This window comes from Diorhabda carinulata, chromosome 1, assembly GCF_026250575.1.
Source record: "Diorhabda carinulata isolate Delta chromosome 1, icDioCari1.1, whole genome shotgun sequence".
Taxonomy (NCBI): Eukaryota; Metazoa; Arthropoda; class Insecta; order Coleoptera; family Chrysomelidae; genus Diorhabda; species Diorhabda carinulata.
The window spans coordinates 23,086,648-23,106,263 of NC_079460.1; the positions used below are offsets into that span (position 1 = coordinate 23,086,648).

The following is a 19,616-nucleotide window of genomic DNA, read 5'->3' on the forward strand; positions in this document are numbered from 1 at the left end:
ATTTCGCCATGGATCTAAATAAATAGTAATTTGATTGTGCAAGGACCGGACTAAATGCTGGATGTGGTAGGAATTTAATACCACCAAGTTTATTTTTAGTTTATTCCACGCTACTTTCTCAGCATGTAGTTAAGCTTTAGAAACTGTGCCGTTTGTCTATTAGCTGAGTCTTCATCTTCAATTTCACATATTTTCCTTGCTCTCACGGCTTCTCTAAACTTTTGTTTGGAATTTTCACATATAAAAACCGACATTACTTATGAGACGCCCTCTGTACAATAGATAGCAACAAGTTCACAGATGCAATCATGGCTGCAGATTTCTTCACAGCAAATGTCTGTGCAACTGAATTTAGAAAAGCTAAAATTTCAATGTAAATATATTCTAATTGCTTGATTCTATTTATTTACATTGAAGTTACGATATTTGGGTTAGTTGGGTTAAGTTTTCATTTCATTATCTTAATAATATTTATTGTGAAGTTGAAAGAATGAATATGATTATATTGTTATCGATAAATTTGTAACAACTCTTTTGGTTGCTTCATTGCTCTAGGTACGTGAATAAATTTTACAGGTGTTTAAGTACACTGAAGTGCTACAGATCACTTATTTTAAAAAGACATTTTATAACCCAAAACCAAAGAAGAACATTTAAGATTGCTGTTAACTGTTTACAAGTTTACTATTACTTATTAGCTTGTTAACTTACTATATACTGACGTCAGTGCACCGCCATATTGGTGATGTCATAATGTAATGTAATGTAAATGTCATATTAATTTTGTATTTCCAATTGGAGGTATGTATATCAATTTATTTAACACTTCTTCAAAATTTGTTAAGTACCCTATTCTAACTAGGGTCTCAGATATATTACAGATGTCTCGAAATTACGAGAAAGATGCAAAAGGTATTTAACAGTTACTGATCTATCTATAGTTTTATTGGAAATTTTTTTTGTTCTATATAGTTGTGTTAGTACCTCTGATCTGTATTAACATCTTTTGATACAATTATTCGTTTTTTGGTTTATTTCAAGTACGAATCTGGATTCCTATAATTTCCCATTCAAAAGAGACAATTTTGAACATAATTTATCAAAAGTTCCCTCACGATATCAATATAAAGTCAATGTTATAGGTGACGTCACACTTTTGTGTCAAGTGTTTCATTTATCTTTAATATAGAATAGATATTAGAGTGGATCTTTCACAAATTGTATAAAAAAACCTTTTTATTTCACTTGAAACCGTCAGGAATGAAATTTGTCACAATTGCTTTTATAGAACTTCTTTGTCATGTCTAGACTATTCGTGGATACTCCAGGGTCGGCATATGCATTATAAATTATAGGAGAACTAAATTTATTGTCTAATAAATGGCGTTAAAGACTATAGTTGCTTAAGAAGTTGATGTACAGAGGCAGCAATTATATACTATGATTAAAAAGGATAAAAAAATAATTCTTTACACAATCATTATATTTATGACCATAAATTCAGACCTAGATGATGAATACATAAAGATTTCGAATCTAACGCTATTTTACATATTTCATATAAACTTTTTTGTTGTGGGACTGTGGCAAAGTGTATGTAAAAAGCAAGCACAAGAAGATCTGCAGGTGAACTCGATACTCGACTACTCGTGAGCCACATATGCCTGTCAAGTATGTCTTGCAAATACTGCTCTAGGTGGGATTACGTTGGACAGCGCTGAAGAGTATCTTTCCGGGTAGTAAACAGAGTCAGGTCATGCTCTAAGCTGTCCAAGCTTCTGGTCAACTCTGGGGCGCCTATAAGTCGAATTGTTCTCTTCTGTATTAAATCGAGCATCCTTAGGGTATGCTTGGGAGCCGAGCTCCAGCTGCGCGAGCAATACTTCAAACTTGGACTAATTTGGGCCTTGTAGAGGATAAGAAGTTGTTGCGGAGCATACAGTTTTTTGATCTTGAAGTGGGATTCAAGTTTTTGGGAAGCTTCCTTAGCTATTTCGACCACGTGACCGTGCCAGGACATATTGATCTCAACCTCAACACCTAACAAGCAAATTTACGGTGATAATGATATTTTATCTACAGACAGGACCAAATCTTTGGTTGCAGTGCCAACCTTTTTTGTAAAAACAGCGGCCTGTGTCTTTGCTACATTGGGGTCAATCAGATCGATCCACCCCACTCCAGGATGTTTTCAAAATCCGTATTGATGGCAGTGATTTGTTGCTCCTTACGAATTTGGGTGTTAGCCGAGTTTAATGGGGCGGCTGATTTGAACGACGACACCAGTGCTATCAGTGACGAAGTTATAGATCAGGTTTGCAGTTTTGTCGAGTAGATTGTTGATATACAGGAGAAAGAGAGTAGGTAAGAAGATGCAACTCTGGGAAACACTTTAATATATATTCCAACCTTTCGAATAACCAAGTAGTCATCGTCAGGGAATGAAATTATCTTCATATAAATGAAGATAATTAAAAACTGAAAATTATTCACATTAGTTAAACGAGAATTGCGGTGTAATACATTTTAAATTCATTTGGTTCAAAAAACCATCTTCAAAATGATAAAGATGAAAATATGGAGTTTGTTGATTGTGGTTGCTATTCAAATGTTTTTTGAAATTGGAATCCATCCAATTGAATGTTATATCGTTACGAATATCGTAGAATTTTCATAGAATTTGTATTTTCCAAAATTCAGAAGATCATTTCAAACAACATATGTTTTTTCTTGAAACCGTCGTTTTTTGTAGTCGTTTTCATTTGATAGATTTATAAGTCTTATAGAAAACATGTTCGGTAAGCGATCATCTGTCAGGGTATATTTTTATTTGATTTTATATATTGTAAAGGTGTATTAATAGATATTAGAATTACTAGGGAATTATCGGAATGGTGATTTACATATCTGACAGGTACGCACGTGCAAAAGGTGCCATTGATAAAGTACTTTTGATTAATTTAGTGCCGTCTTTTAATATAGAAAGACATCAGTTTTATTAATATTGGCTAAATGGTTCTTATTTGTTTTTAATCGATGACCAAATTCAAAAGATTTCGTTTTCGTCATGAGGAAGATTTTGTGTTTCTGAAGGAAACGAAGATTAATAATAATATTATAAACCCTTATGATTTATCAAGAAAAAAAATAAAATTCAACTACCACCACTTTATAAAAAAGACCAAATTTCAGATTAGAAATAGCAGCTATGTGGTGAATTTGACAATGTTGTGATAACTATTTTCAAAGTCGACAATAATAATACTATTAACCTTAAATGTTGTCTGATATCGAAGTCAGAAGTATTTATATAGAATTCGTTTCAAAAGAAATAAAAGATAAGAGTTTTCATGAAAGATCTTGTACAGCTTTTTTAGATTATTTTCAACAAATATTGGAAATATTGAAAACTCTCTTTTTCATCTGTTTGTTTAAATTAATTTCAGTGTTACGGGGGTGATGTGGATAATATATTGTTATGAAGTATTATAGATTATAATTTCATTAATTTCAGTCTCTATTTCTTTCTTGAACAGATTTTCATGAAAATATCTTTTCAAGTTTTCGTTTTTCTTATGTTAATGTCGTGTGCAGTATTTTTGATTATTTATTTTCTATTACTATATAAAAATCAAAATATTTGCTACAGAAGTATACATAAATATCTTTAATTTACAAATTGCTAGATATATCCGTATTTCCAAGTAAGTACGAATGGAAATGACTTCTCAGAACTACTTTTTTGGTAAAGTACTAACATTATACGGTAGAGTTAAATATATACACAAAGTGAGCTATTATCATCTATTACTTATATCGCGGTCTGTTCCATCTCTTAGAAACTTACAGGACCGTAATTATAGAAAACTGAATTATTATAATAAGTTACAATTTAAATTAATCTTAGAGAGAGAATGAGAATTAGCCCCCTAAATATTTGTGAATATGATAACTTGTGCTGAAATAATTGTTTACGTAAATTCGCCCTCTTACCCTACATATTTACTCCATTGAAAAACTTGAATTCCAAGGATGTGATACCTTTTTAAAATCCTTTATCCTTTATCTTTACAGGTCCGCATTACAATATTTAATTTTCAGAATAAGTGAATCATTTACGAGTATAGATAAACAACAACACTACACATAAAATCAATACCTTGGAATTCCTGAATAAAACCGGTTACTAAATCGAATAATACTGAGAAAATATTGAACGTATATAGGATATTATACATAACTCCAAATATTTTTTCTATAAACATCAGGTAGGTAATTTTAGTAGGGATTCCGGTTCACAGTAAGTAGTTAAATGTTCAATTGTATAGTGTATTGAAGGTCAAATTATTATTAAATAAAAGTTTTGTGAACAAAAAGGCCCACCGGTTGAAAAGGGGCGGCAACACATGCTAAAAAGTGGTTTTAACCATTTTTTACCGACATTGTATTCGATTAATGATGCTAGTGATATAGAGATAATTGTATTGTAGCATATGTATTAAAAATGAAGACCACAGAGAAAAACTTAGTTAGGTTAGGTTAGTTACAATTTTCCACGAAATTTTCATAGCTATGCAGTATGATTTTACCACTATAAAATATTCACTGTATTGTATCTATATTATGGCAACAAAAACAAAAAATGAACTTTTTCTCTCAAATATTTTGTAGGTCTATGAGTAACTTTCATCAAAAAGTGCTTTTACTCTAGTTACAAATAAAACTTTGAAGCTACAAATTCATCTTAGTATTTAATTTTACTGAAATTATATTCGCTTGTTATATTAAGTACAACTCTGTACAATTTTTAATGATTGATTCTTTTTCTGCGTTCGTAAGCCGATTATGGTTTTATAAAGTGAAAAAATGTTCGATATTTGATAACCGGTATTATACCTACGAAATATTTAGGGTGTTTTCGATCTAGTATTTGGTAAAATACTTGTTAAATAATTAATAATTTCCTGTATCTATGTTAGATGAGTTCCCAAATCAATTATTCTAATTGATAGCAGGGCAGTTGGATCATCAAAAAGTTATAGTTAATCCGAAATAGTTTAGTCATTATGTTTATTGGAGCTACGAGTATTTATATTAGTAACAGCAGTTGGATAAACTAGTTTTATTCCCCGAATGTAAACTATTTAAATTCGGATTAGAATTCCTGAAATGATAACGATTCTCCCCACCTGATTACGTCTCTGATATAGTACAGTAAAATGCAGAATCTATTTAATAAATAGTTATTATTATAAAAATAAGGTTACATCACGATTTCCTCAAATAAAAAGCAGTAAGCACTGTTAGTAAAAAAATTACGGACAAGTTTCTTTCTATACTAGATACTGATCTAAATAACTTTTTGTAGCTATTGATCTTGCGACTCTGCAAATTAGAATGGAGTACAAATATATGGAATTATTATTATATAAAAAATACTATATAAAAAACCGTTTTTATGATAATATTATTATTTTTTGGGTGACACAAAACATAATAAACTGTTATATGGTGCTATGAAGTGCCGTGCCATCCAAGAGAAACTAGTATCGTCTGCAAATAGACATATTTTGCCACTGATGTCGTTTATAAACAGAAGAAACAAAATAGGGCCTAGTACTGAGCCTTGGTACCCTCCACGTTCTATTGGCTTGCAAGAAAACATCGTTGTATCAACCCCTACAACGGGATTTCTGTTCGTAAGTCACTTGAACCATTCAAAAGATGTTGCCTTGAAATATTATGATTAACAGAATCGAAAGCCTTAGAAAAATCACAATAAGTTGTTGCAGAGGAGTTCCGGCAGACTCGAAAACGCTTTTAATTTAAGCTAGAATAGTAAACCAGTATTAGATTATAGTTTTAAACTGTCACGCATACAGCCCAAACTTACACTATTGAGCATATGTGAGACAATGTTTATAGAAGAGTTAGATCCATAAATTTGGTACCAGCTAAACTTCATCAACTGCAAGAGGTGTTTATGACTGATTGGGAAAATTTGGATCAAAATTATTTGAAGCACTTGATCAGAAGAATGCCATGACATTGTCGTGATGACATTCGAGATCGAAAATAATTATTTTGTACTAATATTATTTCGCGATTTTTGAGTTCACTGTATACAATCACTTTCTGAATATTATTAATTTAAATACACATATCTAAATTCAAAAATTCCAAATGGATAGCATGACAGTATATATATAAATAGGATAAACAAAAAAAATCGATGGTTTTCCAGCTCTGGAACTCGCAACATATAGTGAGAAAACGAGAGAAAAGCACGTAACACACTTTTCATCTCCACAAAATAATAACACGAAGTAGCATAATATTTTCCTGAATTTGATCACAGCACCAACTGTCGGGACAAACTGAAATTATAATTATGTTACTAAAAATTTCGCAAAATGCTTCCCTTCTCTTTTCTGGCGACGTTTTTCATTATTTTTTATAATTGGCCCAACTCGGTTGATGTTTATTTGTATATATATATATATATATATATATATATATATATATATATATATATAGTAGCAGGCGGTTTATTTATAGTATTTCTTGTATTTATTCACTTCTTCTTGTTCCAGAACTTTGTAGAATTTTATTTAGGTACATAAATGATTTGTGTAAACGCAGTTAGTTAGTTTTAAATAAATAGTTATTTAAGTGATATTTATAAGTAAATTATTATAAGTTGAGTGTATAAATAAATTAAGAACGTAAAAGACAGTGTTTATTAATTCACCTCGCGAATAGAAAAAGTGTAAATGCCGGATTCAATTCAAAACATTCCATGATTAACAACAATAATTTATTATTAATAAATTGAATGAACATTATCCATTACACGGAATTGTGATTCTAAACCATTTTCGAATCCTCTGGAATGGCCACAAACAATTTCAATAAAACGATCAGAAATAAAAGTAATGTTAAAATATTTTGGTAGAGTGTATTCTTGAATATTTAATTAATTCGTAATGATCCTTAAATTGAGTCAATTAAAATATTAGGAATAATTTAGACCATGAATTAATGTTTTATATATTTATTCATGAGCTGAGCATGGTAGTATTTTTCAATGAAATTATTTCTAAGACAGTTTAGAAACACCTTCGCGAATCTAGTAACACTTTTTTAAACAACAGTTCTGAGAAATCTAACAAGAAATCCTATTCATGTTTAATTAATTATCTATTACATCAGCCTTACTCAATATGCGTTGAATTGATACCGAAGAGAATTAACTCGAATCAAATCAAACAAAAAATGAATTTCAAGGATGTTGAGGAATTCAATAAGCAAGTGAGATTTCTCACCGTATGACAAATATATTACGTGGTATTTTAACAATAATAAAATGAACAAATTCAATCAAAAAAGCATATTAGTCATATCGGTATTAATATTAACACCTTGTTTCGTTCCAATCAATGAAAGCTTTCTTCTTCTTGCAAGCTCAACCATTATCGAAAATATGTATCCAAAAATATCGATATGAAACATACGAATGTTTAAGAAATCATATCTACCAGAATAATGGGCGCATTGAGCTGAAATTCTAGAAAAGTCTTAATTATGGTAAGATGTTCATGTCGTTAGGCAGGTTGTGGGGTTTGTCCAGGTGTTTAAACCTCGCCTGTGTGAGTTCGTGATGCCCATGGTGTGAAGTTGATGTCTCAGATGGCAGTGTCTGGTTAGAAATGAGGTCACTAATCAATGTCACTTCATCAAAATCAAGCCTCTGTCAAATCAACAAACGATGTAAAATCACCTGAAAATAGTTTTTTTTCAACTGAAACTCCTTTCACACCAAGACAAAACACAGAATTTCATCCAGAACTCCAAACTTCCAAACTTGCTCGTAGTACTACAAATCTGGTGTCGCGCAATGAAATCAGCCCAGTGGCAGAAAAAAAGAAAAATTTCTAATAGAAGAAGAAAGGCAACTACTCCTGTAATAATGAAATCTCCATATAAAAATCCACTCACTGACAGTAATAGAAAGAAGAATGAAAAAGAGAATAAGTTATCAAGCCAAAAATAAGAAACACAAAAAAGAAAAACTATAGTTAACAGCAAAAAAAGAAAACCGAGTCTAATAATAGTCCCATTCATTCAAATGATGAAGAAGAAATAAACTTTGACACAAACAGTGAACCTGACTCCGCCATAGGACAGAAAACTTCTGAATCGGAAGATGCAGATTGTACTGTAACAGCCTGTTTTCTCAAAGTACTCAAGGAGAGACATGGATCGAATTTCCCATGTGCGGGTTTTTCTGTAATTTTGGCCTTTATTTGAAATTTTTTGAAATTTATGACCACCACTGTTGCAAATTATTATATTACATTCCTTTTTTGTCATTCAAACACGTCTTAGTATTTTGTATTTTTAAAATATGACTTGAAGATAAATAATTATTTTGATTTATAATTGGGTCAGGGGGATGCAAAGAGATTAACCCTCTGAATACTATCCAATATCAATAAACATGCGTGGTTCAGTAATCTTTAATTTAGTTTTGCTTGAAATTTATTTTATGTTCATCCCACGATTTCTTTTTCATCAATTCATATTACTCAAGTCGATAGTGCTGCAGTACCCTATACATTAAAATCCAAATTTGGAGGTTATAAATCTAAAGTATTATATAAGAAGTTGTACGAGAATATTTCAGGTTTCTGATTAACCATATGCAATAATCATAGATACTCAAAACTGTTTACAGCAAATTATAGGTACAAGTGGAATAATTTTTGTAGTTGAAATTTGATATAAGTCTAAAAGTAGGTATATCCCTCATTGTTTAAATACATTCGGAGCTCGTCAATATTTGAATTCTTTGTTAATTGAAAAGTTCCCTCTTTAGTTTGTAGGGTTAGAATAACCATTGCAATAAATCACAGAGTGAGTACCAGCTGTCCCAATAAAAATGGCTTACGGCTATCTGTCAAAAATTGTTCTTAATATATATGAACAAAGAACACATTTCAAACAAAAATGGATCTCAAATAAATCTATAAAGTTTATATATCTATGACTTAGGCTATACAGTTACATGGACTGATATTTTCCCCAGCATAAGAAATAAACAGAAGGACTAACATCAACCAGTGCTGATTTTCGATTTGTTTTGTTAAATTTTACAATAATCGATTCCATTTCATTCCACTCCAATAAGAGAGTTACCCATAAAATAAGGTTCCCAAGAAGCTGCTGAAGCTAGGAGGATATGGTGAGACTGACGTGTAGTTTGGCTCGCTTTCTCTCAGATCCCTCCTCGCCGGGCTGTCCACAACGTTCATTGTTGTCTTGGTAGCCATGAAAGATGGAGCTTCAATTTGATTCTCACGCTAGGTACGAATTGTCCTCTGTGATTTGTTTTTATTATGCAAAAAAACGTTCCTCTGGTGGACATTCATTCCCAACGTTGTGAGGTGTATGGGGAAAAGTATAAGTGCGCAGCATGTGCGCAAAAGGAGCGGAAAATCAAAAGACGTCCGTCCATGACAAACAACGTATTGGACGGCCATCGTTGAATGAAATAATGCTGAAAGAAGATGGTACACCACGTGCAAATATGCATTATGCCAAAAATTATGTATTATTCAATGCAAATAAAAATTTTTTCAATGTGAAAACTCGTTGGGATTTTATGGAGAAGCCTCATAAGAGTATCAATCTAGTAACCTTTTTTTTGAATCATTAGAAACAGCCAAGCCAACATAGAATCGAGTCTAATGGTGCATGATCATTTTGAAGTTACTTTTTTTTAAATTCCTCGCTAATTCCTCGGGCAAAGCAGCAGTTGAAGTAACCGTAGGTCCATCACGGAATTAAAGGGCACAATGAAGTCAATCAATACATTGCGTGTTTTTTATTATTACTTAAATAATAGGTAAAGTAGACTGGGGACTTTGTTATGAAAATACCCATAACTCTGGTTCTACTTTCGCAAACTTGGTCTTATCGAGAATGGCAGTTTTCTATCAACATAAGAATCAAATTCTGCAAATATGCAAGCTTCGAACGCTATATAAGATTACTTTATTGGGACACCCTGTGCATTAATGAAACATTATCTCAGCCTATATGCAGAATAAAAACGTGAATATAACATCAAGATATATGTTTATAATTCAATTTCCCTTATTTAAACAAAACAAATCGTCATAATACATCAAGTATTTGAAAACCCAAGTACAAAATCGACCAGAAGCACTAGAAATAATCAATTCGAGGCCTAAAAATAAAGCGCGTTGCGTTTCAAGAGAAACAACATCGTTTATTGTAAGTCTATTGATATTTTATTTACTGATTTAGTTCATCAACAAAGGCCATTCAGCGCGTTAATTTCAATGATTCATTCTAATAACTTCAAATCACTTGAAAATAAAACCAGTAATTTCCTGTACTGAAGAATTTTTAAAAAAATTATAGTTGAGAGGACTATACACAGTATAATAAAAAAGCCACACAGAAATCATCACCCGGTTTTATTGTTATTTTAAAATAATATACCTTTATCGTGGGACATTCCGTATATAATTTAAAAATACATCGGCGGTCACTGTTGTGCTTATAACTATTTTAATAAAGAACATTGTTAGTGACTTTTGTGAACAGTAAAGTTGATATTAACTGTGTGGAAGCCAAAGTAAATATAGAAATGTGTATTATATATGTGCGGAGTTGCCATATTTACAATAAATAATAAAAAAGCCGTCATTTACCTGCACTATTTATTATATAAGAAAATTTCAACATACTGTTCAAATGAATTTATTTCCATTTGTTCTAAACAGTGGTAATTTTATCTTGAAATTAGGATTGTTTTCTTTTTGTTATTAGTTATTCGTTAAATTTATAGAGCGGTGGAGAGAATACTTTGAAGAACTACTCAATATAGAACAGTCAAATTTGATAGTGAGTGCAGAGTTTTTCAGTCTAAATTGGAAATTAGAAATCGCGATAAGGTCAAAACCTTTCATTGGTGATAATTTTTAAAAGACTGTATGTTGAAAGTTGCCGTTGTTTCATTTCCATCTTAAAAGTTAATAATTCGAAATATTTCGCTCTCAAGAAAGACTGTTGCTACAAGAATAAATGATTTATCTCAAAACTTGGTTCTTCAATTAAACACAATATTTCAAGAGTCTGGATAATTGCCCGGAATTAAAAAAAGCACGCAGGACGCATTTTCAGCATATTTGGTAGCACCTATATATGTGAGCAGATGTTTTCCGTTATAAAACTAAATAAGAACAAACATCACATAAGACTTACGAATGAGGATCTCCAATCAATTCTTAAAACAAAACTACAACGAATATGATCCCTGACATCAATGGGCTTGTCAAAAACAAGAGAAGTCTTAAAAATATTATTAAAATTATTATTATTAAATTAGAACAAAATCTTTGCCAGCTGGATTAGGAGCGTTTTTGTAGTGGGATGCCATAAATAATTTACCTCCAAAAAATTTTCTGTTTGACACTTAACAGTGACAGTCGTCATTGCCAACATTAAAACTTCAAATTTAGCGTATTGTACTACTGTACAGTTGTTTAATTGGAAAACTTTTCTTTACAACTTGAAGTTTTCAAATATTTTCGATTTAATTTTGGAAATATGTTTAAAATATGTTAAAAACTTTTTCAAATTATATTTTGATATTTTCTAATCACAACTTACCTTCTAAGTTGATACAAAGGCATTGAATAAAACACAACTATTTTTTTTGTATTTTCATTATTTAACCATAAAACAAAAGTATAACAAACAAAAACTAATAACAATAATGTATAATGTTATAATAATGTAAATGGTCGCAAATAAATAGACACAAAAATTAATGTTCAATTTCATTACAAAATGGTGGTTTAAGGTTCGTTCACACGGTACCGTTCAGTCCGGCAACGGAAGGCATACTCAAATAAATAATAGTTGGCAAAAAAAATAAATAAAAATTTTGCAAAATGATCGATTTTTAGTTTAATAGTTTCAACCTAGAAAAAAAGTGACTCGAGTAGTGGAAAACTGTCTATGTGATTTTTGAAAAACCATGAAATACCTCAAGAAGACAGCATAGAAAATACATTTGGACAAATGATTAATGAGAAAAAACATATATTAAACAAGAGAAAACAACTATGTTTAAAATCACAACAATTTCATTGAATAATTAAAAAAAAATGTAAATAATTTGCTAGTGGAAAAAATAATAGTTAAACCAGTATGGATTTATGGGGTGCTACTGTAGGGAATAGCAAGCTACTCAAATGCCAGCCCCTAATCTAGGAAGAGGCTTAAAAGTGGCGTAAAGTGAAATTAGTCCAAGTTAAACCTTACTCATAGGCTGGTGAAGTAAAGTGAGAAATAATTTTACTTTCAGCAATTTTTGAAATCCCAGTATATTGTAAGGACATTTTTACAAAAAACTTCAGTTGAACTACTGAATTCAAGTAGGAATATTTTGTAAAATTAATTTAAAAAATATAATTGAAGCATTCTATGCATATTTCTTATCTAGGGGATGTTAAATAATCCAATAAGTATAAATTATATATATAATAAAAAAAAGATTTAAAAAATGAGTTTGCTAAAAATTTCATAATATATACTGAACACTACATCAACAATTACAATTACATTTTCTGGTCCTTCGAACCTTCCATACTTTCAAATCCGGCTCTAAATAGTGTAATTGTTAGTGTAGTTATAGTGATACCTTGTTTTTAGTATAAAAATCACCAACTATTAGAGAAATTCCATCTTAGTGAAACACTTGATTTTACAAACTGAATATACACTGTTTACTGCTACATTCTTAGGTCCATCAAGCCTTGCATAGAATCTAATCTAGCCGTAAGTGTTAGTATTATTAGTAAACAGTTTCTCAATTTGAAAATCACCTTAATTTCCACAATATTTTTTTAAAATAGTATCACTATCAAAAATTACTATTTTCATGATTTACCTCAGTTAAAATAAGCTTTTCTATAAAATTATACACAAGATCTAATCCAATTTTATCCCTTTCTTGTTTTCTTTCTCACTGATAGACTCAAATTGTAAATCTTCATTCAATTTTTTAGCCAAGAAATATAACTCTGCTAAAGCTATTGTTAGAGAACATATTATACCCATCAAGAGTCTGAACCCAAAGTCTAAATTTCCCACAAGGAGCTCCAATCCAAAAAAGCCAAATACGAAGCCTGCTGCTACCGACATGACGAACTGGAAGATTGCAATCATATGACGATTCATCTGTTTCACTGTAAAAAAAGTAACTTAAATTAGATTAAGCAAATAAAATTGTGCAATAGAATTTTGTATTCAATTTACTCCCATTGAAATTTGTATGGAAAACAAATTATTGTCAATATTTACGAAAATAAAAATAATTGCTTGACATGTATTGCCTGAAGACCGGCAGGTCTAAGGCTTTCCCGTTTGTTTCTTCAATGTTCCATTGTATATAAATTACTGTTGAATTATCATCCAACTTTTTGTTTGATGATAATTCTTGTCATCAATTTTTCATTTATAGTCTGTTTTATTATTTCTTACTACTACATTATTTTTGATCCATTTATATGCACTTTAACTCGTCTACTGAAGAAGATGAAGAAGAATTTGAAAGTTACGAGTTGGACAATTAAGTTTCACGCTTTTTTTAATTTAGATAATGATCACAACAGACCCTTGGAATAGGCCTACTGGGGAAACCACATTAAAAAACGCGCTAAGTACACTACCTCATAGGTGGCGTGGAAACGTGTGCATATTGAGACATTTACAACATTTTGAATCATTATATCTCAGAAACAGTGTCTTGTAAAAAAAATATTGATAGGTTTTTTGTAGATAATTTTGATTTACAATTTTTGTCTGGGGTATTTTTATGATAAAACTTTCTGTTTTGCTTAAAAATAGTGGAAAACTAATTTTTTAATAGTTGACCTTGAATAAATATTCAGATTAAGTTGCAGGTTCTCAAATTACTATTCCTTGGTATATATGAGACATAATTTAGTTATCTGTCTTATCTGCTGGTTAAGGATAACTGTCACAATTTAAAAAAATATTAAAAGTCATCCTGTAGTAATTAAACCCAGTTTTCAATAACATTTATCTCACACATAAATTGACTCTAAGTCTGATAAAAATATACAAATGAAAAAATTGTACCATTATCATGCACTTTGTACAAGTGATCCTTGCTATAGGACCTCCAGAAACAATAGTATCATCTTCAATGCATTCTATATTTGAATTTAAACCTGTAATATTAAAAAAGTGGAAATCCATATCAATCTACAAAAGCTGTAGATATACTTACATTGATAGCCAATAGTGTCTTCAGGATGAATGTTCCTTTTACTGTCAACATTCTTTGTCATTTTGAAATATTTCAAATTTTCTTGTTCTGCTTTCAGTTGGTTACACCTTTTTTCTAATTCTTCATTCCTCGGTATTTCTTTATTCTGTGGTAATATAATGTTAGAACCTTCTAGTAACTCATGCAGATATACTTTATCATCTTTTTCTTTGTTTTGCATCTTAAGGTAGTTATACAACCAATGTAAGTCTTCTAAAGATAGCAATTTATTGTTACTGCTACAGGTTTTTGTTAAAGGCAAATCTGCAATAGTATTTCTTATCGGAGCTGTACTAAGCGATTTTATATATTTTTCATCTTCTTCTGTAATCAAATGGTGAACTTTAGGTGAAGATCTTGATGAAGGTTTAGGTTTATTCTTAAAAATTATAGTACTTAATCCTATTGGTAAATCTTCTACGACTTTTATGTTTCTAATATATTCTGTTAGTTTCTTAGACGGTTCAATGTATATTGAAGGATTTGCTATTGGAGCTGTATTTAAGCTTGACATTGTGAAAATTTAAATAAGTAATTTCTTTTCTATCTCCTCATAGAATTTAATCAATTCTTCTTCTTTTGCTTCAAAGTTAGAGTTTATTTCTGAATATTTTGAAGTTATCCCATCCATAAAATTATCCCAAATTAGTTTCCTTTTCATACGAGAATCTTCAAGAGTCGTATCCTAAAATAAAAGATCTACATAAATTGTTATCTTCGACTCTGTATAGCATATATTAATTGATTGAGAACATTGAGAGGAAAAACATTGAGCACCAATTGTTATGTATTATCGTACATGATATAAATAAAAAAAATGTAGTTCTAATGTCTGTATTGTTCCAAAATGTTGATTTTCCCTGTATTATAATGTATCAATACTTGAAACAATACATGAAGAAACTGTTTCTCTCAGTGAGTTTTGTAATAATGTGTAAAACTTTATAATAAAATATGGATTAATCAGCCTAAATAAATGTATTCCTAAAAATTGAAATAATTTTATTATTCCTATATTTCATATATTATAATTCAATATACATACATCATCTTTATTTGACATTATTATAAATTGCTGCCATTATATTCCATTACAATATATATATCAACAAATCTCATTCATCATTATTCTCTGTATATATTTATAAGTATAGGGTCTATTACCTGTTTATATATATCCTCTAAATCCGATAATTTACTGCAGATGTCTAGAGCCTTCTCTAAATTTTCATTAAGCTTTTTTACATGATCTTCAGTTTGTTTGAATCGATCAATTTCAGTATCCTTAATATCGGTAATATCTTCGATAGTTCGGAATAAATTGTCAACTTCTTTATCGTTTCTTTTTTGCTGAAATTTTAAAATGACTTTATTGACTCGAGACTTTGTACCTTCTAAATATTACCTCGAATTCTCGTAACATAAAGGATATTTCTCCGTTTAAAAATGCTTTGTGGTCAAACAACCTGGCCCATATTTTACTTACATCTGCAACAATCGCAATTAATTACGAGAAATATATAAACAGTAATTCTAACCGCACCCTTGACAACATCAGTCATTTTAAGAGAATCACATTTCACTTTAGTCATATGTGTTGCATAAAAACAAGAATTCACACTATCATAATTATATGTACTGGATTCTTAAGAAATGTTATTTTTTAAATATAATTACATTTATACCATTCATTTCTTTGATATTTATTCAATTATTTTGTTAAACATAAAATCAATATAATTCATATAAATTTTAGACAACATGTTTTAATTGTATGTAGTGTATGTTGCCTAAAAATAGTGGAAAAAGGTAGAGACAAATAGCCAACTGAATGTGAGTACGTCATTTGATTAGGAACCGAAATGCACTAGATTCATGTTATTTTCTGTAAGTTTCGCATAACAGTGTTGGCATTAGTGAGCAATGTAATAAAAGTGATCAACAATCTCGGGATTTGCAGAAACAACACAATGCAGTTCATCAATAAAAGTTTTATTTTAATTGAATGAGGCAGACATAACGATTTCAATTAATTTCTGACTATAATAAAGTTATGGTGAATGTGAATTTAGTGTTGTTGAAGGCTCATAAGAGCTTTTCCGTGTAAAACTGATGCTAATTTGACGTAATTTGTGATGATGCCCACATTGCCTAGCTTTATCACAGTTCCTGATTTTGTTCAAGAGACCCGAGATGACTATAATTCACCCATTACCTCTACTTTCGTGTCCAAAATGCAGCAATGTAGGAACACCATTACAACATTGGAAGAGGTAAGTAAATTCATAATCAATATACTTTCCCTTTTGGAAATTGTACTCGTTTATTTAAAAAATTGTGTATTTTAGCAGTATGACATACTTTTGGCAAATGTTTCAGTTCTAATTTGTTTACATATATTAGTATTATATGGGGTATTTGGATGGTTTTATCACAGGATGTCAGATTGCCGACTTCCATCAGGAAGTGATAATCAAATGTTATGTACCCACCTGCAGGAATATATTTCACAATCTTGTCTGTCTATTATAAAATTGAATCAGTGTCTCGAGAATAAAGATTATTAATTAATTAGATCAAAATATATGAAAATATATGCAAAAAATGTACATAGTAGACCAGTCTCTAAATTTTTATATTCACGCAAACTATTTTATACAAGAGTATAACTGCAATCGAATTTTGTAGTAATTTTTTGATAAACCATCATTTGTTTTCATAAATAAAACACAAAAAATGGAACTAGTGTTAATATAATTTGTTCAGTAATAAGTAATCTTTCAAAATAATGTCATCGTTAATAATGGTTTTATTTTATAAAAAATATAAATAAGATACATGATAATGATGTTTTTTGTATAAAAAAGTAGAAAACAATAACACTAATACAATAAGTGTGTTACAAAACAGATAGAGAAATTATGCACATTAAGAAAACAATAGATAGTTATATCATAGTGTAATTTACTTTGTTAAATATTATGAACATTAAATAATATCAACACATTAGTCTACTTTTATCATGCAAAATATGTTTCATAGACATTCTGCGAATTTTATAATAAGTTATACTTGGTTTTGGTCAAGGTGACTTTTCCATCATCTTGATAAAAAATTGGTAAATATTATGTTTAAGTAAACGTTACAAGGAGGATATCTTAATAGATGTTAGTACTATATTTAACCATGTACAAATAAAAGTGTAAAAATTGTCTTTGACAGTTAACATGTTAGATTGTTGCACATATAAATGTGTTTACATTAAAAATTATCAGGAAAACTAATAAAATTTTTCATTTGATGCATATTGTGTTATGATTATTTAAACTATTTATTTAACTTTTAAATGGATTAAAAGTATAATATCAGGCAAAAATTATTGCTTTGATATAAAATGTATTAGAATGAGGGTAGCACTGCAACATCCACGGGGAACTTGAAATTTATTAATCTAAAAATATGAATAAAAAATCATAATAGTGTTGAAAGCAGCTGAAATCTTGATTATACAAAAGACTTACATAAAGGTTCAGTGAAGGATTGGAAAGGTAAATGTAGGATTAGACTTGACAAAGGTATGTGGAAAAAGGATAAAACTGTATTTGGAAATGAAACTATCAACTAATTGATTTAAATGCTCTGCGTAAATGCTTAATGGTATACTTTGGGAGAACATAAGTAAGGACACTAAAAAAAGGATCATACCATTGTGGAGAATATTATAAAGATCAGAGGTGTTGTTCAAAATTAGAACAGATAAGTTGTTAGAGGTTATGAGGAGAACAGAGGGAATATCTAGAAAATCACAGTTGAGAGATAATGGAAGCCAAATATATATATATATATATATATATATATATATATATATATATATATATATATATATAAGATATCAGACAAAGTAATTTAGTGGGAACTATGAGGAAAATCTTGGGAAAAGCTGGATGAACAGAATAAATAAAGAAATGAATGTTGCAGAATTACATCTCCTCTGAAGAGTGTGATGTCAATCAATCTTTTTGTTGATATCAACATCCGTAATGGCTCGCAATTGCAAGGAAACTAGTCAGTGGTTACAATGTCGTATGTTATTATATTACAATATATCATTACAATGATTTTAATATCGACAAAAAGGTCGATTTACATCACGCTCTTCAGTAGAGATATAATTCAATATTCGTCGAGGCATGAGCCAGGAAAGTAGTTGTTTTCTCTTTTGAAGAACGGCAAAATATATTTTCGAAATTATTTCAGAGGTGATTAGTAGGAATCATCTATTTTGATATATACTGGAAGTGGGTATCAGTTTTGTGATTTCTACAAAATTTATATTTTTAGTTTAACATTTTTACAACGTTTTAATTTTAAATCCGTGACTAAATTATGTGTGAATAAAAAAACTATTAGTCAATCGACGTCAAATATTTTTTAGACTAAGGTGATTTGCATGCACCTTATCAATTTGTTTCGAAATACATTTTTAGTAGTTGTACAACTATTATAAATAGTTAACTCCTATTTACATTTTTGTATAATTATTATAATGAAGGTTAGTGAACGTAATATAAAAACAAATCCTTCTTAGTATTTTTAATCTAATCTGTCACCCCTGCAGTCCAATAATATTTTATTATCGGTAATCACCCTTGTTTACAACAGTGCTAATTAGGGGTAACCGACCCTTATAAAAAGTTTTCTACCTGACCCACCACTATTAGTTAGCCATCAAACGTCAATACACATCTTCATTAACAAAAAACATGAATTCTACCTGGAAACGGACACAACAAGTGTTGAAGTTGCTGACGCGGTCATCTTATTGAGACAAAGCCATTGAGCTGAACATGAATCAGTATGCTGTTTACAGAGTTTACCATCGTTACCAAGAGACTGGTAACTTTCATCGAAGATGCGATTCCGGAAGAAAAAGGTGCACATATAAGAGAGATCCATTGTCATCACTTATAAATCGGGTCCTTACTAGTGTTGTAAGTCCAACAAGAGCTCAAACAAACGCGAAGAGTGGTTGTGAGAGGCTGGACAGTTAAAAAGAAGACTTAAGGCCAGGACAATACCCGTCCACACATTGCAGGTTTCGTACTGTAGTATTTACAGAAAGTCGAAATTGCCGCTATGAATTGACGCGTAGTCCGGACTTAAATCCGATTGAGAATTTACGAGATGAACTTAAGAGAATAGTTAGAGTTAGAAATCCTACACC

General features: G+C 30.2%; 2 protein-coding genes across 16 annotated transcripts in view; one reads left to right on the plus strand and one right to left on the minus strand.

The window, feature by feature from the left end:
- Window positions 1-11,723: 11,723 nt before the first annotated feature.
- Window positions 11,724-16,167, minus strand: LOC130903720 (biogenesis of lysosome-related organelles complex 1 subunit 5-like). Of its 3 annotated transcripts, none has more exons than XM_057815969.1 (4): window positions 15,557-15,742; window positions 14,354-15,077; window positions 14,203-14,294; window positions 11,724-13,286 (listed from the first exon to the last, which is right to left on the minus strand). In XM_057815969.1, exons 2-4 carry the CDS (start codon window positions 14,904-14,906, stop codon window positions 13,284-13,286), a joined length of 648 nt encoding a protein of 215 aa, XP_057671952.1. In that variant the 5' UTR covers window positions 14,907-15,077; window positions 15,557-15,742; the 3' UTR covers window positions 11,724-13,283. The 3 variants fall into 3 exon arrangements, with proteins under 3 accessions (XP_057671952.1, XP_057671944.1, XP_057671960.1); XM_057815977.1 differs by lacking the exons at window positions 11,724-13,286; window positions 14,203-14,294 and adding exons at window positions 15,798-15,880; window positions 15,936-16,167 and having other exon boundaries at window positions 14,637-15,077; XM_057815961.1 differs by lacking the exon at window positions 14,203-14,294 and having other exon boundaries at window positions 11,725-13,286.
- A 105-nt stretch (window positions 16,168-16,272) lies between these two features.
- LOC130892797 (arfGAP with SH3 domain, ANK repeat and PH domain-containing protein) overlaps window positions 16,273-19,616 on the plus strand; it is a 51,894-nt gene continuing 48,550 nt past the window's right edge. For 4 of the 13 annotated variants that reach the window (XM_057798710.1, XM_057799251.1, XM_057799337.1 and 1 more), the window contains exon 1: window positions 16,289-16,665. In XM_057798710.1, the coding sequence (XP_057654693.1) occupies window positions 16,528-16,665 (138 nt within the window). In that variant the 5' untranslated portion in view covers window positions 16,289-16,527. Of the gene's footprint in view, window positions 16,666-19,616 lie in introns of all 13 variants that reach the window. The other 9 variants (XM_057798461.1, XM_057799168.1, XM_057798913.1 and 6 more) reach the window with 4 other exon arrangements.